Source organism: Neophocaena asiaeorientalis, unplaced genomic scaffold (genome assembly GCF_003031525.2).
Source record: "Neophocaena asiaeorientalis asiaeorientalis breed wild unplaced genomic scaffold, Neophocaena_asiaeorientalis_V1.1 scaffold42, whole genome shotgun sequence".
Lineage (NCBI taxonomy): Eukaryota > Metazoa > Chordata > Mammalia > Artiodactyla > Phocoenidae > Neophocaena > Neophocaena asiaeorientalis.
This window is the reverse complement of record NW_020172633.1, coordinates 82,770-107,122: the sequence shown is the minus strand read 5'-3', so window position 1 is coordinate 107,122 and position 24,353 is coordinate 82,770. Positions and strand designations below refer to the sequence as shown.

Here is a 24,353-nt window from a genome sequence, read left to right as displayed (position 1 = left end):
CCCTTCCCTGGGTCTCCTTTCAGATTTCCCTCCTCTTTCCTTTGCCTCTTTTCCTATGTCATCCAAGTCAGATCTGAAGGCGCTTCTGATTGCAACTATGCGCAATTTCCCGTGTCTGCTGGAGGTGGGTTTTGTTTGTTTTGTTTTGATGGTATCCTAAAAGCCGCTTACACAACGTTTCTCCTGTCTTGGAAAGGTCTGTATCAGTACACTTAAGCCAAGATTCTTCCTTTTACTCCTTCAGTCCTGTTCCCTACAGTGGCCGCAGGCTTCTAAGAACTGTTTTCGTAGACTTTGTAGTTTTCGTTTGCTCCTTTGGGGTACCTTCTTTTGCTGTGTTCTTTTTGAGCGTGCCATGACTCTTTTTGTATTTTTCATCAACTCTGAGAAAAAGGGTACCTTTATAAAAGAAATGGAGACGCAGAGAAGTTGATTTACCCAGATTACAGCTAGTAACTGGCGGAGCCTCATTCCCCTCCTCACTCAGTCACTGCTTTACCCATTCACTCCGTGAAGATTTATTTATTTTATTTAATTAATTAATTTATTTTTTGCGGTACGCGGGCCTCTCACTGTTGTGGCCTCTCCCGTTGCGGAGCACAGGCTCCGGACGCGCAGGCCCAGCGGCCATGGCTCACGGGCCCAGCCGCTCCGCGGCATGTGGGATCTTCCCGGACCGGGGCACAAGCCCGTGTCCCCCTGCATCGGCAGGCAGACTTCCAACCACTGCGCCACCGGGGAAGCCCGTGAAGATTTATTTAATCACTCATTCTGTGCTGGCGACCTTCCAAGTCTAGATTTTGAAATTGAGTATTTAAAAATTAAAAGCCTGGGATTTATTTAAGAATAAAATATTTACTTTTCATCTCATTAGTGAAGTGACTTGTAATCTTTGATATTAATTTACATCAGGCCACAAAAATAATCAGTGTACACGCTTGGATTTCATTATAAAACTCTTGCTGAACAAATGTAAGGCAGAAATGAAAACTCTAGACGGAAAGCTTTCATTCAGCAGTGGTAATTCTTTTCATTCCAATCATTGTAGGGAGGCCCCTTTAAGATCAAACAGACTGTGCCCAAATCCCCCAATGCTACTTAACTAGTTGGGCAAGTTACTCATCATTTTGAGCCTATTTCTTCATCTTTAAAAGGAGGATAATGGATTTGTTCCATACATAAAGTGCTTAGGTGAGTGTAAGTTATCTGGAAAACAATAAATATAGTTCCCTTTTCTTCCCCTATCAACTGTAAATTTATCATTAACAGTGAAGAGTAGAATGTTTTCATAATAGGCAAAGAAGTCTTATTCTTTCCCATCCTGCACCAAACTGTCCTGGAAACCGTATAAATGCGTGACAAAATGTGTTTTAGTTTCGCTGCCTCTTCTTTCTATAGTCTACCATTTGATTGATGTATTTATGAGAAATGAATGACAAGGTAGCATGTGGTGCAAGAGTCCCAGGATGGTTGTAACCTACACCCTGGATGATCACCCACAATTCGTGGGAAGTTGGATGAAAATAGTAGTTGAGAAAAATACATTGAGTTTTAAAAATATGATCTGACTAATTAGTTGCTTTCTTCTTTGCGCTTATTACCTTCAGGTAGGACGTGAGTTTTCTAATTATCTTTAAAAGATTTTTATTGAAACAGATTCACAAGTCTTTCTTTTTGGGGAGGGAGGGGAGCAGCTTTCCTATTTGTTGATTGGTTTGTTGTATTTTAAGAGGGATGGAATTGTCGATTTACCATTACATCTGTCCCATTTCAACAATAAGATTAGAAAATTTCAAAATCATCTTCAAATCAAAATCATCATCAAAGCAATAAAGTGGTGTTCCAAATCAGAGAGAGACTTGTTATGAGTTCTACAAAATCTTTTCTTAAAAAATGGAACCATTTTCCTGCCTACACTGTTCATGAAAATCAAATGCACCTCTTGGCAAAGGAAGAGATTTCAAGTGTGTAAATTCTATTTTCTGATACAGGATATTTATTTGTCATTAGCCAACACTCTACCTGTTCATACTATAGATGTGACTGCTTTCTATTAACTGAGTATATACTGAAGTGTATAGTTTCAGCCTTCCTTAAAGAGATAAATGATAATGGATACAAAATGCTTTAACTGTAGCACGCTTTTCAAATGTTAACTGTAAAGACGAAAAACATATTATAGATTCCTGTTTTTAAAAATTACCCATAGCCACTTAATGTTTCAGCACTAGGTCATACTTTTTGGGTGGTCAAATGTTTATATTTTATAACGATTCTTGGCTGTTACAGATGGTTTTTGCTGAGACCTAGGAAACTAGACTGCATATTGTTAATGGAAAACATATTCTCTTAGATGAGTGATATTCTCAATTATTGTTTTTTATAATTAAATGTAGATGTTAGCATATAGGCATTGCTTTATTTTTAGAAAATTTGGGAGTTATGGGTAGGGAAAGCTCAGAAAACAGATTTCTTAAAAACAAAATTGCTTTTTTTGTAGAATCTGTTTAAAAGACACTTTATGTGTGTATATATATATATATATATATATATATATATATATGTATTATAATGGCAGAGAGGGTTGTTTTAAGTAACACAGAGGGAAAGAAATGATCTTCCATTACAGTGAAAGCACTTAGCCATAATCACCATGTCAGGACATCTTCTTTACAGGTAAAAGACATTGAATAATAGAATTTACTTGAGAAAGGCTGAGACTGTTTTGAATTGTCTGGTCTTGAGATATTTATCAAGCAGGGGCCAGTATTTCTCAGAGAGCCATAACTACTTAGTGGGTGATTTTCCCGGACTGCCATCTTCAAAAGTGCTACCTTTGACAGTGACACAAAACAGTAGCTCTCAGTCTTAGCGGCCGAACAATTGATTCTAATTGTCTTCACTGTTCCCTCTTTCCTATCACAGAATCGGAAGACTTTTTGATGGTACAGAGCCCATTGTTTTGGACAGTCTCAAACAGCACTATTTCATTGACAGAGATGGACAGATGTTCAGATATATCTTGAATTTTCTACGAACATCAAAACTCCTCATTCCTGATGATTTCAAGGTGAGGGATTCATATTAAATTACCAACAGCATAAATATGTGCTTTGTTTTGATATGCTCCAAAAAATATTTCCAGTTCTACGTTTTTAACATACAGCAACTCTAATGGCATCAGGTTTCTGACATGGTTATACTGTCTTAATGAAATAGCGTATATGGTCATTAAAGTTTTACATGGCCAAAAGAGGACAGCTTTTATGTGAAGAATAGAATTACAACTCATTTTAATAGATTGAAAATAAGTTGGTTAAATTCAAAGCTTATTTCTGACAAGTCTTAGGTAGAGAATAAAAGGAAACCTCCTTAGCTTAATAAAGACTTTTTCTCCCAGAAATTTAAAGGAAGAATTATACTTACCAGTAAAATTTTAGAAGCGTTCCCTTTTAAAGTTACTAACAAGTGTTAAAGTTAGTCCTACATGGTGCTGGCAACTCTAGGCAATGAAATTAGACATGAACGAATAGAAAATGTTAATATTAGAAGGGTGTATACAAAAATGTTATCTTTGCAACTGTTAATACTTCTCTAAATAGAAGATTCTAAAGGATCAATTAAATACTATTACAACTAATAAAGAACTCATTAAAGCATCCACATTCAGGGTCAATACATTAAAATCAACAGCTTACCAATAGAAGAGCAAAAGCCAATTATAAAATGTAATGGGAAAATGTACCACTAACAGTAACAACAAAAATTATAACACCCAGGAATAAACTTAAGAAATATGCAAAGCCTGATTAAGAAAACTGCAAATCTCTACCTACAAGTTTAAAACAAGAATTGAATAGATGAAGAGACATTCTCTGTTCCTGGTTGGGAAGCTTCAATATTGTAAAGATGTCAGCTATGCCCAAATTAACTTATACATTCAGTGCAAACCCATTTAAGTCACAATTTTTTTAAAGGAAATATGACCCATTTATAAAGTTTTTGTAGAAGAAAAGAATGCTTAAGAAGAGCTAAAAAATATTTGGTGGTGATAGTAATGGTGGGCAATAGTGGAAGTGTCCTACCAGACATCACAACATACTATAGCGCTACAGTGGTTAGAAAGTGTGATCCTGACAGGGCTAAATTATACACATAGATCAATGGAGAAAAACAGGGTTTGGAGACAGCTGTGTGTGTATGTAGGAATTTGATACATTATAAAGGTGGTATTTCAAATCGGTGGGAAAAGAAAGGAATAGTCTGTAATTGGCAGTGAGACAATTGGCACTAAGACCTTTGGAAACAATGTAAAGCCAGAGCCCTATCTCTGGCATAAGGTCACCAAAATTCCAGGAATAAACATAAAAATTAAAGCTATAAAAAGTATTGGAAGAAAATAAAAAGGAATTTCCAAAAGTATAATTTTCAGGCACTGAGGGCCTACTTAAGCAAGACTTACTACCCAGAAGCCATCCTTAAAAAAAGAAAAAAATTGTTGAACTAAAGATACCATATACAAATAAAAGACAAGTGTCGGACTAGTTGAAATATTTGCAACAAAAAATTAATATCCATCATAAAAGAGCTCCTAAAAATCTGTAGGAAACATGCAAACAACCCAATGGAAAACATTTTAAAATGTAAACAAAAGTTTCTCAAAGAAAAGAATAGAAATTGCCAATAAACATTTGAAAAGATATTCAAACTCTCTAGTATCAAAGAAACAAAACTTAAATGAGATACCCCCTTTTATCCATCAGATTGGCAAAGATTAAAAAATTGGTAATATATAGTATTGGGGAACATACAGTGTGGTTGGGAGTGAAAACTAGTAAACATTTTTGGAGGACAATTTAGTGGTAGTTTTAATTTAGTTTTCATTTAGCAATTCCATGTCTATTAATTTATCTTCTAGAAGTAACACATAAATATGCAAAAATAAATGTACACAGAATGTTTATTATAATTATATTTGTAATAGTAAAAATTGGACACAATTAAAAAATGTTCAACAATGGCAGATGGTTACAAATATCACACACTATTCATACTATGGATTAGTTGATGTATGGGGGAAAAAAATCACCAAGATTTTTTTCAGTGAAAGCATTAAGTTGCAGAATATGTATAGTATGTTTCTATTTATGTAAAAACTTATGGGTATGTATGTGTAAGTAGATAGAAAAATCTAGAAGAATAGATCCCAAATTAATAGGGGTTCGGGGGGGCTCTCATCCATCCTCTCCTTCAGGGCTTTGACCTGTAGGGTATGGGCCAAGGATGACTAGCCACATGGAAAAGAGAGTGTAGAAGGGTCATATCATGTACGCATTTCTCTTACATGAAAACAATATACATTTGGCAGAAAAATAAGAGAATAATAACTGTAACGAGTGTGTGCAGTTCCCCGCAGCCCTGGAATGAATCGGAGGAACTCTTGTGACTCTGTTGCGCCCCAGCCAGTTGGGGGTTCCCGGGGGCCTCTCAGAGCGGGCCTCTCACGGTGCTGAGCAGGATTCCAGGGTTTACAGACATTGGAAGGTGGTTTGTGCAACGTGGCTCCTAAATGCAAAAGTCGGCAACTTTACCAAGGATGGTCTCTTCCAACTCAGGAAGGAAAACGTATTGCGAGTCTCTAATACGGCGCCTTCCTAGACGGTGTTCAAGGATGCTCTTCAACGTATACACTCTTCCCTCTACTTGCCCCTTCCTGCCTTCCCCTCGTGCCACGCCATTCATCTGCGAGCATCGTCCGCAGAGGCCGCAGGGGACTCTCCGGGCTCCAGCCCTCAGTCTAGGGCTGGGGACCCACCTGCTTAGACACGAGGGCAGAGCGAGCCGACGGGTTTAGACAGCGGGGCCCTCGCTGCAGGGACCCCCGGCTGCTGAGTTGACAGCCGGCCGCTTGGCACACCAGCTGCAGCGGACGGGAGCTCGGAGGGAAGTCTTCTAGAAAGCAGGCAGAAGCCTTACGTGGAGATGCGAAGCGGGGCTGAGTCCTGCACTGGGCACAGAAGGGAAGGAAGGAGTGGGGGAGGGGGAGAAGCCTGCTGCGCGCGGGCGGGTCTTCGGCAGGGACCCCAGCCTCTCATCAGACCCGGGCGCCGCGGGTGGCAGGCGTTGGCTCCCAGGTTAGGGCTGGGAGAGCAATCGGCGAGTAGAGAAAGGGCTGAAAGAATGAGAGCCAAGGGTTCCTTCCTCTCTGGTGTTTTCCTAGAAGGAAGGCACTAGGAGTGGGAAAGTGGGTGGAGGAGAGAAATTTCACCTTTAGTCCTATTTGAAGGTGATTGCATTTCCAGACGCCCACTCAGAACAGTGACCTGGATAGTTCACTGGCTCCTTAAACAAGCTGCCCACCCAGGGGCTGGGGGGGTGGGGCACCGCCTCCTCCCCGCCGCCAGCACCGTGAAACCCGCTCCTCTCCCCTTGCGTCCTATCCATCTCAGTGAAAATGCCAGAATCCACCGTCCTGCTCCAGGCCCTACCCTCCCACATCCATCCATCGGTGGCTCTGCCTAGAGTACCCTCCGGATACTTCTCGAATCAATTCACCCCTCTCATCCCCCCTCCCTAGTCCAAGGCCCGGCAACTCTCTGGATGACTCAGGGTCCCTTCATAATTGGTGTCCCGTCTCCCACCCTTACCCCTTCTCATCCACTCTCCATGTTGAAACCAGGAGACACTTTTTTCCATTAAACTTTTTTTTTTTTTTTGGTATGCGGGCCTCTCACTGTCGTGGCCTCTCCCGTTGCGGAGCACAGGCTCCGGTACGCGCAGGCCCAGCGGCCATGGCTCACGGGCCTAGCCGCTCCGCGGCATGTGGGATCTTCCCAGACCGGGGCACGAACCCGTGTCCCCTGCATCGGCAGGCGGACTCTCAAACACTGCACCACCAGGGGAGCCCTCCATTAAACTTTTTATTTTGAGATCATGGTCGATTCTCATGCAGCTGTAAGAAATAATGGAGAGATCCTGTGTTACCCAGTTCCCCCCCAGTGTAACATCTTGCAAAATTATACTACAACCTCACAACTGGGATGTCAGCGTTGTCACAGTCAAGGTACAGAACATTTCCATCATGGCCAGGATCCCTCCTGTTGCCCTTTTATAGTTATGCCCTCCTCTCCCTCCCACTCCTCCATCTCCCACCCCAACCCTCACCAAGGGACACTTTTGAAAAAAAGTCGTGACTTGCTCCTGCTTCAAACTCTGCAGGAGTTTCCCATGCCTTGTTCATGGAGCAAAGCAGCACATCCCCGTCAGAGTGCCCAAGGCTCCTGCCTACCTCACCCGGCTCTTAACCTACACATGAGCCACACCATCTTCTTGTTCCCCTTCAGAGCAGCCCACTCTGTCTGCTGCTCTTTCCCTGGCCTTAATTTGTCACTTAGGGCTCATCATATTCATCACTAAGCCATCGTGTGCCTACTCTAGCTTAGATTTGCCTGTATCCCCGCTTCTCCGTGGTCACACACAGTGTATTTGTAATGATTTGTCTCTGTTGTTTAGTGCTGTGTACCCAGCTGTGTGTTAGCAAATGCTTTCAGCTGCAAGTGTTGAAATAGCCAATCAACAGCACCTTAAACTAATGGAGATTTATTTTTCTCACATAAGAAATCAGAGGTCCATGGCTGTTGGCAGTGGTATCTGCTCAGTGATGGTATCAAGGACAGGACTCTCTCTTTTTGTTTTGTCATCCTCAGTGCTGACGTTCTGGCCTCATGCTTGTCACCTCAGGGTCTTAAGGTGACTGCCACAGCTCCAGGCATCACATCCTCATTCAAGGCAGGAAAAGGGGACAGAAGGCTTATAACTCACAAGACTTCGTCCTTGTCAGAAGATTCCCAGGTTCTCTTTATATCTCATTGGCTAGAACTGAGCTTCCCCTAGCTGCAAAGGAGGCTGAAAAAGTGAATTTTTTTCTTTTTCAACCTCTACAGTGAGAGAAATGGGCAAAGGCTAAAGGGTTGGGCATAGCTATTGGGGAAGCTAGCCAGCGGTGTCTGTCACACTAGCTCTGCACATAGTAACATGTAAATATCTGTGGCATAAGTGAATGAATACACGGATGGATGAGTAAATGAATGAAGCGAGTCTCACATTCAAACCAGATTCTCATTCATACCTGGTCATATACTTCCTTATATTTGAACTTTGGATATTTTATATGTATATCCTGACTCTTTAACTACTTTGTAAGAGTCTCACAAACAGGATCATTTTTAGGTTTTTCTAGAGGACATTGTGTGCTGGACACGGAATAATTACTTAGTATTAATTAATTTAAACACAGCCGAAAAAGGTCAAAAGAATCATAGGCGACCAGAAGCTAACTATAAGTAGGCACTACACTTCCATTTAAAATCATATAGGACTAAATGGAAATTATAAAACATGTATGTATGTAATATCATCATCCTAAACTACTTGTCAGGGTAATATATTAACTTATAATTTCCGTGATTAAAAGAGATGCAGGGCTTCCCTGGTGGCACAGTGGTTGAGAGTCCGCCTGCTGATGTAGGGGACACGGGTTCGTGACCGGGTCCGGGAAGATCCCACGTGCCGCGGAGCGGCTGCGCCCGTGAGCCATGGCCGCTGAGCCTGCACGTCCAGAGCCTGTGCTCCACAACGGGAGAGGCCACAACAGTGAGAGGCCCGCGTACTACAAAAAAAAAAAAAAAAAAATAGATGCAGACTCCAGGGAATATAAAACAATTTATGGGGAATTACAGTCAGAAAATGATAATAGCCATTTTTTTTTAGTTGCAGTATGTTCCAGAAACAGAGCTAGGTGTTTTAAACACATTTAAATGTGGCAGGCATTATTTTTCCTCCAAGAATATTCAGGTTAGATGCTGGGGAGAGAAAAACTGCATGGGAGATAAGCTGTGGCCCATTCCAGAGGACAGTCCCTTGAGGACTCACCCAGTCACCACCCCCAGCCCCCTACCCCTGGCTAGGATTGGGATGGGTGCTTCTCTGTACCTTTGGTGCTCCCTTGGGATTCCAGAGCTCTGAAAGACCTGCTGTTCATCAACTCCAAGCACAGAACACACCCTTTAATTGCCTCAGGTTTTAACTGTAGCCCACACTTGGGGAAAAAGACAAAAAGCATGTCAAATGAAACTCACGTATCCCAGGGCCCTGCAATGTTTCCCACAGAACCTCTGGGTGACAGACAGGCTGTAAATTACAGAGAGTCTGGAACCTGGCAGAGCAGCCAAAGAACAGGTGATGATGGAGGTACATCCATCGCAGTCTGTGCGAATCACAAATGTGGGCGCACACAGATGGGCTCTGTCTGCCCGTCCCTGAGCAGTACTATAGTGCTTTCTTCCTTGGCAGAGTTTATCTCCTGACCTTGGAAAAGGGACACGGCATTTGGCTTGTGGAGAGAATCTCTCTTACTGGGTTTGCAGGGAAGCAAGCATTCCTTGATGACCTGCTCCCCTCTCCAGCTATTTAATGCTGGCTTGAGCAAATGCATCAAATCTTGAAATCACAGCATCCTACGACCCTGAAAATCTCGTTCTGCAAATGTGCTGTCTGAGCTAGATACCCATTTAACAATTTAGATAATTTCATACTTCAGAACACCACTTAAGTGGCCGCTGCTTGTGCGCTGCTCCCACTGAAAGGCGTTGGAATCTGTTCTCTAGATAAGTGATTGTAGAACTTCTCTGCCGTGTTTTATTATGGATAATAATAAAACTTCCCTTCATTTCCCCTCACCCCTAATTATACTGATTTGTTCACTGTTGCTCTATTTTCTGCTCACTCCCAGGCATGCATGGACGTGTGTGTGTGCACACACCCATATACACACGCATGCACACAGGTGGAATTCCCAGCACATCAGGAGTCCAGAGCTTTGGTTCCTTTTTTGATGGGGAACCACAAAATTACCCCTCTCTAGGCTTCTATTCTGAACCCCTTTGGTAAGTGCCCGCATGTTGCTAACATCTTTTGTGGTCTCTGGATAGATGTCTCCCCTTCTTAGATCAAGAAAAATTTGCTAGCAGACAGCTTCCAGCTTACCTCTCCCTGGCTTAAGTTCAAAAGTCTATTAGTTATTTCTAATAACCTTTTAATATTGCAGAAGAAGTATATCTACGTTGTAGGAAACCTGGAAAAATAGACAAGCAAAAAGAAAAGTTTCAACAGTATATTCCCACCACTCAGAGATTGCCGATGTTAAAACTTTAGTGCATAGGCTTCTGGGTCTTTTGCTATGCTTATTAGACAATATCTCTACCTTTCCATTTTAATAAAATTTTATTTCCTCTAATACTGCAACCATATTCGGATTTCCCTGGTAGACCCCCAGAATGTCCTTTCTATGTGGATTTTTTTTTTTTGATCCAGGGATTCTTTATTTTTTATTTTATTTTTGGCTGCATTGGGTGTTTACTGCTGCACGCGGGCTTTCTCTAGTGCTGAGCGGGGGCTACTCTTCATTGCAGTGCGCAGGCTTCTCATTGTGGTGGTTTCTCTTGTTGAGCACAGGCTCTAGGCGTGCGGACTGCAGTAGTTGTGACACTTGGGCTCAGTAGTTGCGGCTCACAGGCTCTAGAGCACAAGCTCAGTAGTTGCAGTGCACGGGCTTAGTTGCTCTGCGGCATGGGTTCTTCCCGGACCAGGGATTGAACCCCTGTGCCCTGCATTGGCAGGCAGATTCTTATCCACTGAGCCACCAGGAAAGTCCCTTCTGTGTGGTTTTTCCAAGCTGGTATCTGATCCGAGACCTCGATGAACCTAGTTATTTTATGTCCCTTCCTTTTATTATCTAGCATAGTCCCTTTTTATATGATGCTGACTTGCTGATGAGACCAGGCCACTTGCCCTACACAATGTCCCACCATCTGGATTTGTCTGGTTGCTTTGTCATGTGAGCTCATTACGCTAAGCTCTCATTTCCTGTAAACTGCAACTTGTATCTAAAGACTTGACAGGGTTAAGTTAAATATTCTGGTGAGAATACATCTCCAGTGATGTTGGGAACTTCGTATTACGTCACATTAGCAAACACATGTGGTTGAGTCACCACTAATGATACTAGGAGTGACCATTCAATCAGGGTTCGTTCTGTGTTCCTGTAGTTGCAACAGAAATGATTCCTGTCTAGCTCAGAGTTTCTCAGCTCACAGTATTAACATTTCGAGCCACATGACTGTTGTGATAGGGCTGTCCCATGCATTGTCGGATGTTGAGTAGCATCCCTGGCCTCTACCCACTACATGCCGGTAGCACCCAACCCCTCCCAGTTATAGAACCAACAATGTCTCCAGACATTGCAAAATGTCCTAGCTTAAGGAAAAGAGGAAGGAAGGATTTATGGGAAGGATTCTCGTTTATCTCACAGAATCAGTGGGAACATTCTCTCAGGGGTGGAAACACCAGGGCAGCTCTGAGGACCTTGGTTGTGGGAGTCTGTGGGCTTCTAGACTGCTGCCCTTAACCTGGCTCTGCCCCAGCAACGCCAGGGTCTCTCTCCCCTTTTTTGGTTCCACAGAGAGACCATCTGATTGGCTCCACTTGGCTCCGATGCTGGTGCTTTAGCCAATCAGCTGCGGCAACACAGACATGGCTTCTAGGTATTCATTCCTGAGGAACGAACTTTCTCAGAGGAGGCAGAGTGCCGAGATGGGGAGACCTTCCCCCCCACCCCGCCGGAAGTTTCTTCTTCCCTAGCACCTGAGAGAGTGCCCACTCAGGATGTCGGCCCCCGCCTACGGTCTCAGCTCTGCCACCTAGAGTTTGCGTCCCTGCTGAGGGACTGTTGCTCCTGGTACGCCTGCCGAGGCCCACTTCTCTCCCTCTCCCCAGGACGCTCCCTCCGAGGCAGGACAAGCTGCAGTAACCAGAGGTAGCAAACAGCGCCAGCGCCCTGTCAGATAGCATCCCAGCCCTGGCCACACGCCAGGGTGTGGCTTCCAGATGCTCATGGATCTGCCTTGGGCTCTGCCCTCGGCACCCTGTCAGATAGCATCCCAGCCCTGGCCCTCGCCACACCTGCACAGCAGCCCTAACTCCTGCAGCCTCGTGACCCGGTGACTTGCCGCGCCAGGGTGTGGCTTCCAGATGCACATGGATCTGCCATTGGCACCCTGTCACTGTCACCTGTGGACACTTTAGCTTTTCTCTGGGAGAGTCAGAGAGGTGGGGTGTGGAGACAGTGGCCGGGTAGAGAAGGGACCTTGCCACCTCTCACGTTACCTTCAGTAGCTATCAGGGCTGGGCATCCTTGGCCCAGGAAAAGGAGTGGTCGGGAGGGGCTGGAAGATGGTGTTCAGATGGTGCTGAACAGGGAAGAAGACTCCTGGCCGGAAGTACCAAGTGGTAGCAGGGCAAAAGGAGTGAGTGGGCCAGTCCTCCTGGGCTTTGAAGAAAAGGAAGGGGTTTGGGGGCGGGGAAAGCAGACCAGGTGGAGCACAGAGGAGTTTTAGGGCAGTGAAACTACCTTGTATGATATTATAATGCTGGATACATGTCATCAGACAGTTGTCCAAACCCACACAGTGTTCAACAGCGAGAGTGAACCCTAACGTGAGGACTTCGGGTATGATGTGTCAGTGTAAGTTCATAGATTGTAACAAATGGACCAGTCTGGTGGAGGCTATGGATAGCCAGGTAGGCTGTGCATGGGTTGGGGGAGGGGGCATATGGGAAACCTCTCTACCTTCTGCTCAGTTTTGCTGTGAACAAAACTGCTCTAAAAAAAGAAAATTGAAAGGAAGGAAAAAAGGAAGGAAAGGAGGGAGGAAAGGAGGGTTACAGAGCCAGGGAAATTAAGAACCTTAGAGGTCCCAAACCTCAAACACTGAAAAAACTGTGATGGCCCACCTCCCCCTAAAAAACACATGTTTTTAAAGCCAAGTTTTCTAAGGATCTGTTTTTGTTTATGATTACTACATGGATGCTATTGTTGAAATGTAAAATATAAAATCCTTTCATTCCCCCTCGTTTTCTTGGCGCCTCCTCTTTGCAGGTGCCCAGATACATACATACCCTGCCTTCTGGGGAACCAAGCACGGCCCGAGAGACCCGGGAGCAGGACCCCCTGTCCCGAGCGCGGGTGGGAGAAGAGCTTCTAGAGCTCCGGGGAGGAGTTGGATGCATTCCTCGTAGAAAAACCCTCTTTGTGCCCACGGTACCTAGTATGGCCGCTGCACATAAACAGGTCTTAAAATGAATGAGTGAGTGGCTGAGTTGCCTTTTGAGTGGAAGGACCTGTGAAACTTCAAGTACATTAGGTGTGAAATAAGACTTTCAATGGTTTTGTGGAACTAGAAGCCGTGTGTGGTAGGCTGAGTAATGGCCCCCAAAGGTGTCCACATCCCAATCCCCAGGAACCTGTGAATGTCACCTTACGTGACAAAAGGGACCTTGCAGATGTGATGAAGTTTAAGGGTTTGGAGATGGGGAGATTATCCAGGATAACCCAGGTGGACCCAATACAACCACGGGAGTCCTTAGAAGTGAAAGAGGAAGGCTGGAGGGTCAGAGTCGGAGAAGGTATCAGGAAGGAAGTGGTGTGATGGTTAGCCATGAGCCAAGGAATGTGTGGGCAGCCCCTGGAAGCTGGAAAACACGAGGAACCTGATTCCCGCCATGAACCTCCAGAAAAAGAGGCAGCTCTGCCAATACCCCGTCTTTGTTCTGTGAGACCCGTTTCAGACTTCTGACCTCCAGAACTGCAAGAGAGTAAATTTGTGCTGTTTTACACCACCAGACTTGTGGTAATTTCTGACAGCAGCAGTAGGAAACCAATACACTGTGTTTATCACTTTCCTCCCTGTATGGAAAGTGTCTTCTGAATTCAAATATTTAATCAAGAAATAAGCTTTGGGAAAACGGCCCATCTGCCTTTTGGAGTCCACGCACATTTACTTTCCTGTTCCGTGTACTTCTCTCCAAGGTCTCAGGGAAGCCCAATGTATTCACCTGTAAAATGAGATCTTCATCTTTCTGCCTCTCAGAATTATTGCAAATCTCAAAAAAAAATTCTTTTTTATTTTAAAAATATGTATTCTAGGATGTTAAATTATTTAAACAGGATAATACGTCTGTGAATAACCTATCTTTTACTGAATATGAGGCTAAGCAAGAGATGGGGTGGATGCTGTCTTAACGAGAGAAGGTAAAGTCAGCGTGGGAGCAGAGAAGAGTAATGGCTACTAGAACATTCTGGACTTGCTTTGCTGAAAGCAGACACGGATGCTTTGGATTCACTTCCTTCAAAAGAAGAACTGGGACCAAACCTGCTTCAGCCCCGTAAACGCCTGCCCATTTCCACCTCGTCCCTTGGGAACAAGAGGCTGGGTCGTCTAGAGTTTGTAAAAAGCCAATGAAAGGAAGGCGGGCGTCTTCAGATAGGAACTGAGTCTTCAGGGAAAAAGACTTCAAAAGATTGAGATACCAGAAGAGATGAGCACAAGGCCAGAAAATCTAAAAGGAAACAGGATAAACCCTAAACAACGTGAAATGTAGACGGTAAAATTATATGATCCTGACTGAGGAAGGAAAGGAGGATGAGGCTTCTGGAGAGAGTGGCCGTGGAGACTGAGTCTGTTCTGCAGGGAGTTCTCGGATGAGACGGGAGGCGGGCGTTAGGAAGCAGAGAAGGACGGATGTAAAGGAGCCTACCGTGAAAAGAACAGCCAGCGTGAGCTTAGCTGTGCAGAAAATGGTTACAGGGTGACCCTTCTGGTGCTCGGGCTGGTGGAGGACGATGCTGGGAGGCGAGTCAGAGTGGGGAGCCAATGGCCACGCCAAGTGCACGCGCTCAGCTGTTCTCCAGCCCTCCCTCCCTAGCGCAGAGGGCGGCCCCGTCCTGCAGACCAGATGGTGCGGCGGTAAAGGAAGAAGTGGAGCCAGGATAGTCAAGAGACAGTAAAAGAACACCTGGCAGCTTGAGGTAGTTCAAGGCTAGGCCTGTGAGATGACGTCCCAGGTGCAGGATGACCTTCGGGAGAGCCCTTTTAATCCTTCACTTTACCGACCCCTAACTAGCAGGGTCCTTGAGCCGCCCTGAGCAGGGCCAGAGGGCTGATAAGGCCAGTGTTCCCCTCATCTTCCAAGAGCGGCTAATGATAGCTGTGAACAACATTATGTAGGGAGGGGCTCAGTCCCTGGCGGACTTCAGAGTGGATTATTACACACTTGCTTTGTGAACTCAGAGGAAAGAAGGAGAAGGTCAGAGTCAGCGTAGGGGGGACTTGTAACCCAGGCCCTGTTAGTCTCATTACTTCGGGGTTATGGTAGACAAACTGGTAGATCAGGGTGTTTGCACGGACACAGGCTCATACCGTAGCGGGGCTGGAAGCAACTTGAATGCGATTGATTCCACTCGCTTGACAGGTAAGTACACTGGAGCCCTAAACAGTTAAGGGGACTAGCTGGCAGTATGGTGACTTGGAGCCCCTCCCAGACCTCCAGCCTTTCCCCTGGAGTCCCACCCAAACACACAGTATTTCAACAAGAATCTAACAAATGCCACAGTTATGGGCTGGATTACAGATTGTATAACCAGGTGGCAGCCAGAATCCAGAGACTTAATTTATTAGCTGTCAGCCTGAACAAAGCCCTGTATGTAGCCCTGTCCTCTCAGTACTTTTAGAAATGATTCACACATAGAAACAGGACACCCAGTTCAAAATGACACAAAAACGAGAGGGAGACCGAGAACATGGGTGAAAGAATTTGAATTTTCTCAGTACCTTGGAACAAACTCAGAACCTACAGTATGTAATTTAAAGAGGGATACATAATGGAGGACTTAAAATTTTTCACAAAAGCGGAATGGGGAAGACCTAGCTCCATAGCAGCTTTGTGGAAAAGGCGTAGGGATTTCACTGCGAGCCGAATAAGCAGAATGTGAAGAGAGTAATGGGACTGTGGGGAAGGCAGGAAAGCTGATATGACCGTATGCCGTGTGGTGGGCAGAGTAATGCCCCCCAAAGACGTCCATGTCCTAACTCCTGAAAGCTATAACTGTGTCACCTCACACAGCAAAAGGGACTTTGCAGATGTGACTAGATGAAGGGTCTTGAGATGCGGGGATTATCCTGGATAATCCAGGTGGACCCAACATACTCAAAGGATCCTTACAAGTGAAAGAAGGAGGGGAAAGGGTCAGAGTAAGAGGAGGAGATGTGACAACGGTAGCAGAGCGGGGAGCGAGGCAGGACCAGAAGCCAAGTGGTGCAGGCAGCCTCTGGAAGCTGGAAAAGGCAACGAAATGGATTCTCCCCTAGAGCTTCCAGAATAAACAGCCTTAGTGATTCATCTTGGACTTCTGATTCCCAGAACTATAGGAGAATAAGTTCATGTTGTTTTAAGCTACTAAACCTGTGCTCATTATTACAGCAGCCACAGAGAACTAATACAGACTGCATTCATAGCAGTTACAGTGTCCAGCCAAGCAAAGGTGGTGCAGTGCGCTCATGAGATCACATCTGAAATGTTAGGTTCCATTCTGGTTTGGGTTTTAGGCAGCATGTTGACAGATTCAAGTACAGTTGACCCATGAACAATGCAAGGATTGGGGGGGCAACCCTCCTCGCAGCTGAAAATCTGCATGTGATTTAATCGGCCCTCTGTGTCTGCAGTTACACATCTGCGGATCCAACCAACTGCAGATCATGTCACACTGTGGTACCTATTTAGTGAAAGAAGTCCACATGTAAGTGGACCCATGTAGTTCAAACCCATGTTGTTTAAGGGTCAGCTGTACATACTAGATGTTGAAGAACTTCGAAGTCATAACAAATGAAAGGGAGCTGAAACGATTGGGTATTTTCAGCCTGAATAATATTTAGACATAACAGTTGTCTTCAAATGTTTGAAGGGTTAACACGTCAAAGATTAAGATCACTGAAACCCCAGAGTGCGGAATTAAGAACAAATAAGTTGAAGTTACAGGAAATTCAGGTCATTCTAACAAAGACATTTACAACAATCACAGCTTCAAACAAAGTAAATACTGTGCCTTGTTAAATAGTAAGCTTCCCACCTCTGGAAGCATTCAGTCAGAGGCTGAATGATCACTACTCAGTGACATTAGAAAGGATTCCTCCATGACTCCAAGGGTCAAGGTTGGTCAAGACTGCTGTGAGCAGTTTTAAGATCTGAAGACTTGATGGCATGTTTTTCACTGGAGTCCGGATTCTTTTTCATGCTGAAATTTGTAATTAAATCTCACAGGAGAATAAAAAGCAGTAGCATTGTGTAACTCTCAATACTGTTTAAATCTCCTTGAGAGCTGTCATCTTGATGAGTAAGATATTAAGGTCAGTATGTCACGGTTGGTGGACTTCAAAGATGACCAGGGCACGGTAGTGGGGTCCCCAGGTTGACCAGGAGGAACCTGCAGTTCCCTCACTCCTACCCTCAGGCTGGGCTGGTCTGGGGGCTCGGTTCTGCCCTCAGAGCGACCACACTGCAGCTTGGTTCTCAACACCTCAAACCGAGCAGTATCTCCTGTGAGATAGGAGGCGAAGTAGGTGAAATGAGATGATTGGAGCAGTGGGCTGCTCTCCTGCAGGGAGCCAGGCTCCTGTAGTGATGGGGTTGCTAGGAGACGACAGAGTAAAGCAGCAGCCCCTTCTGCTGATCAGCGTCCAGGTCATGTCTTACACCTGGCCCGAGTTAATCAGCATGGAAGGTAGACGATCCAGCTAGGGACCCACTCATACTTTCTTGCCCTTCCAACTCTGTTTTCTGTGGAAGCCTTGAATAATGCTCCAGCTGTTGATTTGCAAGAAAAAGCAAAGTGCCAAATAAAGCAGCTCTCCTGAAGTCGTGCCCTCCTATGCTCCGTCCCGAGGCCTCTGGCGGCCCTCGAGCCCTGGGCTCAGGCATTGGCTCTCCTGCAGGCACGGGGCACCGCCTGCCAGCTCCAGCCCGTGGAAGGAAGGAGAAATGCGTGTCGGTTGATTAAAATGTTCTCAACCAGCGTGTCTGGACAAGTGTCCACGTACCTCACAGCCAGAGATGATTGTGGCCATAGCTACGTTTAGACATAATATTGACCTGCTTGATAACATTCTTCCTGAGCTGCTGCCTCTCCGTCATCCTCTTTTGTCCTCCCATTCAGTGGCTTGTGTGTGTTTTAATAGATTTTTTTTTTAAGACGAGAAAAAGAAACCACGCCTGAAGACTGGGTGACTGCATTTTCAGAAGTGGACTAGTTTCCTTTCCTGTACATCTGTCTTTCAGCAGCCCAGGCCTGAGGCTCTCTCACTTTGTTTGCCTCTCTCACTTTGTGATGGGGGCACCGAGGGCTGGTGGAGGGCAGTGCGTCCTCCATCAGCCTCCCCCAAACCATCACCCATCCCGCAAGTTTAGGTAAAAACAGCATGCGTGCCCTCCAGGTGCCCATCCACCCGCTTTCCAGCCCCACCTCCACCATGGCCCTGCCCCTCCCCCTCCTGTGAGACGTTCTGGAGCTGCCACTGAAGGTGACAAGGAGCATAGGCTCCTGGTGAATGGTGCACAGCTCTGCCTCCCCCGCCTCGACCCATATAGGCGTTCCATCCAGCGGTCATAAAGTGGATTCTCATGGACACAAACTGTAAACACCCAAAGGCATTTTTCTACAAAAAGAGAAAAGTCTTGGTGAATCCTTTCACATCTTAGTTTTCTCATCTGCAAAATGGGAATAAAACATGGTTCCCAAGTCACTGGGCAATTATGGGGATTTCATGAAAGCACTTAGAACGGTCCCACCTGCCCCTTAATACCCTTAGCTCCTATTATAATCACTGAATGAATGAATGCAAACTGAGTCTGTACAAAAGTGTTATATAAGTGAAAAATTTACACCCAGATTTGATTATTGAAGTAACAGGGGTGAAAAATTCACCTCTCATATGTGGACATTTTTGGCACCTTAAGTTTGCATTTTACACTGTGAAATACCTTTTTTTTTTTTCAGGACTACACTTTGTTATATGAAGAGGCAAAATATTTTCAGCTTCAGCCCATGTTGTTGGAGATGGAAAGATGGAAACAGGACAGAGAAACCGGTCGCTTTTCTAGGCCCTGTGAGTGCCTCGTGGTACGTGTTGCCCCAGACCTCGGAGAAAGGATCACGCTCAGCGGTGACAAATCCTTGATAGAAGAAGTGTTTCCAGAGATCGGCGACGTGATGTGTAACTCCGTCAATGCAGGCTGGAATCACGACTCAACACACGTCATCAGATTTCCACTGAATGGCTACTGTCACCTCAACTCAGTCCAGGTATAGTGTCGTCACACACTGTGTGGCATCGAATGTTGCTCTTAATGCTGTTATCTTGCCTTCATGTGGTACCTTTCCTCCAGAGAGCTGGAGAACCCTCACATGGTTGGGGGGCGTAAACTGTTCACCCCTCTCTCTACAGCAGTCATTCAGTCATTCCACAAACGTTTATTGAACATCTACTGTGTGCCGGGTGCTGGTATGAACACTGGTGATACAGAAGGGAAGAAAACAGACAACAGCCCTCTTTTCATGGAAAAGAGGGAATTATATTATGGGAATGGGGGTGGGAGGGTGCAAACAATAACCAACCTAAATGATGGGCAGGTAGTGAGAAGAGGATGCCTAGGGCAGGGTATCCTGGCAGGGGGAGCAGCAGTTCTGAAGCCCCCAGTGTAGGAGCACGTGCTTGACATAATGAGGAGTATCAGGAAAGCCAGCATGGCTTTAAGCGAGTAAAGGTGGGGTGGGTAGTGCAGAGCCCCCCCAGGGACAGATGGTGGAGTGCCCCACAGAGGGTGGGAAGAGCTCTGGGATTCTTTGTTTTGGTTTCTTTGGGGTTTGGTTCCCTTGCTTGTATGAGTCAAATGGAAAGCCATTTGAGGATTTTGAGCAAGAGACTGACATGTTGTAACTCGTATTTGAAAGTGAATATTCCAGCAACAGGTGGAAACCAGGGGGAGCAAGGGGACCAGTTAGAAAGCTGGTCCAAGCAATAACTGAGAAGTTTCCGACTCTGAATACCTTTTTTTTTTTTTTTGGCTGCACTATGCGGCATGCGGGATTTTAGTTCCCCGACCAGGGATTGAACCCGTGCCCCCTGCAGTGGAAGCACGGAGTCTTAGCCACTGGACTGGCAGGGAAGTTCCAAAGTAATTTTGTTTGTTTGTTTTTCGTTTTGGAGGCACCGCACAGCTTGGGGGACCTTAGTTCCCTGTCCAGGGATTGAACCCCGGGCCCTCGGCAGTGAGAACGCAGAGTCCTAACCACTGGACTGCCCTGAATATCTTGAATGTAGAGCTGACAAGGTTTTCTGACAATGGCTCTGGGTTGTGGGACAGAAGCAAAGATGACTGAGATTTGTGATGGAGGAACTGGGTGAATGGAATTAGTATTTTCTGAGATACAGAAGTTTATGGGAGAAGAAGACTTAAGGGCAGAATTCAGAAGTTTGGTTGACAAGTGTGAGGGGCCACGTGCCTTAGATGATGGTGACTGTGGTCACCGTCGTAACTGACGCATGCCAGCCCTGGGCCAAGCGTTGTCCGTGCTTGTCTTCTTACACCAACCCTAACAGGTAAGCACTGTAAATTCCCTGTCTTGCTGATGAGAAAAAGGAAGCACACCTGGGTCTTGACTCCAGGTCTGTGGGATTCAAAACGATTTGAAGTCAATGGAGTCAGGGTTTGGGGGCTTTTCTCTGTCTTTTTAGTTGGAACGGGTCCATGGCTTTATTCAGTATTGAGCCAACAAAGCCTCTCCCCAAACTCCAAGACTAGAAGCACCCACTCTACCATTCTGCCTCTTGAGGATGGTTTCACAGCTATTTATCATTTTAAAGTTTTGTGATCAGGTGTCTGAGAGCAGAGTAGCAGGAAACTGGCAGACACTGAGCCCTGGGCATGCCAGAGGAAGGCACACACCCCAGCAGGCAGCGGGTGGCGCCTGGGCTGTGCAGGCCTGGAGTTGCACCCTGGACCGCCCTGTGCAGTTCCTGAGCGGGGCCTCAGCGATTTAGAAAAGCCTCTAGAGCCCTGAAAGCCTTTGCCCTCCTCCCTGTGCCCTGCCCCGCCCCCCTCCCCCAGCTCTCTCTAGACAGCATTTCATTGCTTCTCTAGGGCCCCATCCCTAGGGCCACTGAATAACTATCAGAAATTCACAAGCCTGACACGTTTCCCAGTCATTCGAGTCTGATCAGATGTGGATTTCCACCTGGATTAACTTCGTCATGTGACATGGCCATGCAAGCTCCTGCCCCATCTAGAGGGCAGGCACCGTCCTCTAGGCGTTCAGAGGCTTTGGGATAAGGCACAGGAGCCCTGAGAGCTACCCAAGTGATTTTAATATTCCCAAATGATCACTAACTTTAAGGAACTTTGCTATTAACGAGTTGTGGCTTAAAAAGGAACAGTCAAGAAGCATACATAAGCTATCTGCATTACACTGGAATAAGCTTTACTACCTTCAGGGTAACATTGGATCATATTGAATAATTATCATATGCATATTAGACCCTCTGGGGAGGAAGCTTAGGGACTTCCTTATATTAGCAATTTAGCGACCTAACAACACTGAAAGACAAACGGTATGAGTTAAGTTCTTTATTCTTCAGCTTTCTCTACCTTTGTAATTTCTCTCCTGATCAAGGCAAAAATAATCCTTTCCAAGGCAGTGGTTTGGCCAAGCAGGCTAGGGTGCTTCTTGCTGACAAGCTACATTCCTGCCTCTACTGGGCAAATCTCCTGAGAGTGAGCTGTTCACCTTTTTACTCACCTGCCACCAAAGCACATCTTAATGTGCTTGATTCTGAACTTAGAGATTGTTTTCTTCATAGCGTCCTTCTGCCGCCTGGTGTGCATATGCATTGTGAATTTATGTATAGAAGTAGACAACTGCAGGGAAGAGTGTTCATTTTGTTCCCATAAGGACTTTTTTTTTTTTAATTTGCCACCATTTGAGGTTTTAATTTTTAGAATGCATACTCTTGCTTTCCCATCTCATCTAGTTAGCTCTTTTGCAAAATAGCAGATTATATTACATGCAAAAGTAGCCAACCAAAAAATAATTCAAAAAAAGACATAGTAAGGATTCACTGTAATTACATTTTGAGAGTTATTTGGTAACATTTCACTTTGTTCCAAAAATTTAAAAAATTTGAGCCAGGCATTTTTTCTAAAGTTATGATTGAGTCATCTTGCCTTTAGAGTGGTGTAGATATAATTTAATTACATCCAGAATCCTGGCAGGGAACATTTACAAATCTAATATTTGTTGGATTCCTAAATAAACAGAATGCTGTAGATCAGTTTCCTGTATTTCTGCGTATCTAAGAGTTGCAGGAAATGTTTCCTGCATTCAAGTGTGTCAGACAAGTAGTGACAAACCCAGGGATCTTTCTGGCATTAGGTATTTGATTTCAAAATCAGAGATTATATGGGTTATGTTTGTATGAGAAGTTTAGAACATCTTTATTTTTGGATATATTTTCTAATACAGATCATATACAACCATTGCATTTATTCTTGCCTCCCTGGATACACTCAAGGCAATAGAACTATTTCAAAAGCCACAAACTTGAAAGCTGTAGATAAACCTCCACTGTCTTTAATAGTCCATTTCTTCTGCTGTTGAAATTGCATCAGTCTTTCAAGCTGAAATATATTAACTCAGTTTCAGGAAATTTGAACAATGGCCCAGTCAAGAGTGAATGAGTTGAGGCTGAATCACCGATGGAGTAAATTCAGATAATATCACTGTCTCTCCATAGTCTTTATCATCTCATGGAATATATGTTAGTGGTAAATGAGCTTTGAAATGTGAACCCTCTTGAAATGTGAACCCTCTCTTTCTGCAGAGAAGGTGGAGTTGTACCTTCTCTGCAGAATTCCCAATTGGAAACCCAATTCCATCACTTACTAGGAGTGAGCCTCAGTTTTCTCATCTGTCAAATGGACTAACTCCACCCATTACGCAAGGTGGTTGTAATGAGTAAATGAACTTGGCATGTGTAAAGCTAGCGTGTGAAGGAACATTTTAGGTATTAAAAACGTTTGCTCGCTCCCTCCTGCCCTGTAATCCAGAGTTTTGTTTGAAAGCAGAGAAACAGAGATTTAAGGGTTGGATAAGATGAACCAGAGCTGCACATGATCTCAAACTTGGGGACAGTCTTTGGGCTGTTTATGTGGCCAAAGGACCTAGCTCACCCCTAACTGCCTGCTTGTATCGGTCCCTCACAGGTCCTTGAGAGGTTGCAGCAAAGAGGATTTGAAATCGTGGGCTCCTGTGGGGGAGGAGTGGACTCATCTCAGTTCAGCGAATACGTCCTGCGGCGGGAACTGAGGCGGACGCCCCGTGGACCCTCTGTCATCCGGATAAAGCAAGAGCCTCTGGACTAAGTGGACATGTTTCTTATGCAAAAAGGAGAAAACATACACAACAAATAATGCAAACAAGAAAGGGACATTTATGTGCAGTTGGGACAGCAAACCAAGTCCTGGACCTAAAATTGAATAAAAGACACATTTATATCCAATAGAGACCACACCTGTATTCATATGGGAACAATTGGAATAGTGATATCCTCAAGGTGTAAAAAATATATAAATATATATATATATGTCAAAAGGTAGGAAATGCAAAAAAAGAAAAAAAGGTGGTAGCTACAGTTGGTGCTGTGATGGCCGTGAAGTGTCCTGGGCCTCCCAAGGCCTCTGACCAATAAACAAGCCACGAGCAGTGAGGACGCATCTCCTTACAGTTTCCATTGCCAACAGCCATCCATTCTTTCTTTTTCCTTTGTCCTTCTTTTTCCTTTTTTAAAAAAACAAGAACACTTAGAATCGCATTTCTTTGCATATGGAAGTTTCATGTCTCTCTTTAGACGGGGGACTGGGCAGGACTTCAAAAACAACTCTCACACGCACACTGCATTCGAAAGACATTAGACATGAAATTTTAAACGTAGTTTGTACAGAAGTCACACTTTTTTGTCCGCCTCACAGATGTGAACATGACTTTGTTTTTAAACCGATCAGTTTTGCAAAGGGGCCAGAATTATTACTTGTTAGAGTTGCTCCAGTTTGAGTCTGCTGCTTTCCTACAGTTTTTCAAATTTTATAATGTATTAAATACAATAAACTCTGTTTAAAAAATAAGGTCTGTGTGAAACACACGTGTTGGGGCAAGGCGGTATTAAAACGAAATTTTTCTATTTTAAAATTTTCTGTGTCGAACATTAAAAAGAGGCCTAAAAGCTGAGGCCATTGTTGAGACCCAAACCCACTAAAGGATAAGGATGTCGACCCTCCTTCTGAACAGTTCTATTACTGCTCAGTGTTAGGGCGGGTGCTTTGTTATTCTGCATTGGTTAGCAAGATAAACCTTC

The 24,353-nt window shown here is 44.8% G+C and overlaps 1 protein-coding gene across 3 annotated transcripts in view; it reads left to right on the top strand.

The window, feature by feature from the left end:
- Positions 1-24,123, top strand: part of KCTD1 (potassium channel tetramerization domain containing 1) — a 180,368-nt gene extending 156,245 nt beyond the window's left edge. For 2 of the 3 annotated variants that reach the window (XM_024739374.1, XM_024739375.1), the window contains exons 3-5: positions 2,926-3,070; positions 18,944-19,249; positions 23,206-24,123. In XM_024739374.1, the coding sequence (XP_024595142.1) occupies positions 2,926-3,070; positions 18,944-19,249; positions 23,206-23,364 (610 nt within the window). In that variant the 3' untranslated portion in view covers positions 23,365-24,123. Of the gene's footprint in view, positions 1-2,925; positions 3,071-18,943; positions 19,250-23,205 lie in introns of those variants that run through there. The other variant, XM_024739373.1, reaches the window with a different exon arrangement.
- The last annotated feature ends 230 nt before the right edge of the window (positions 24,124-24,353 follow it).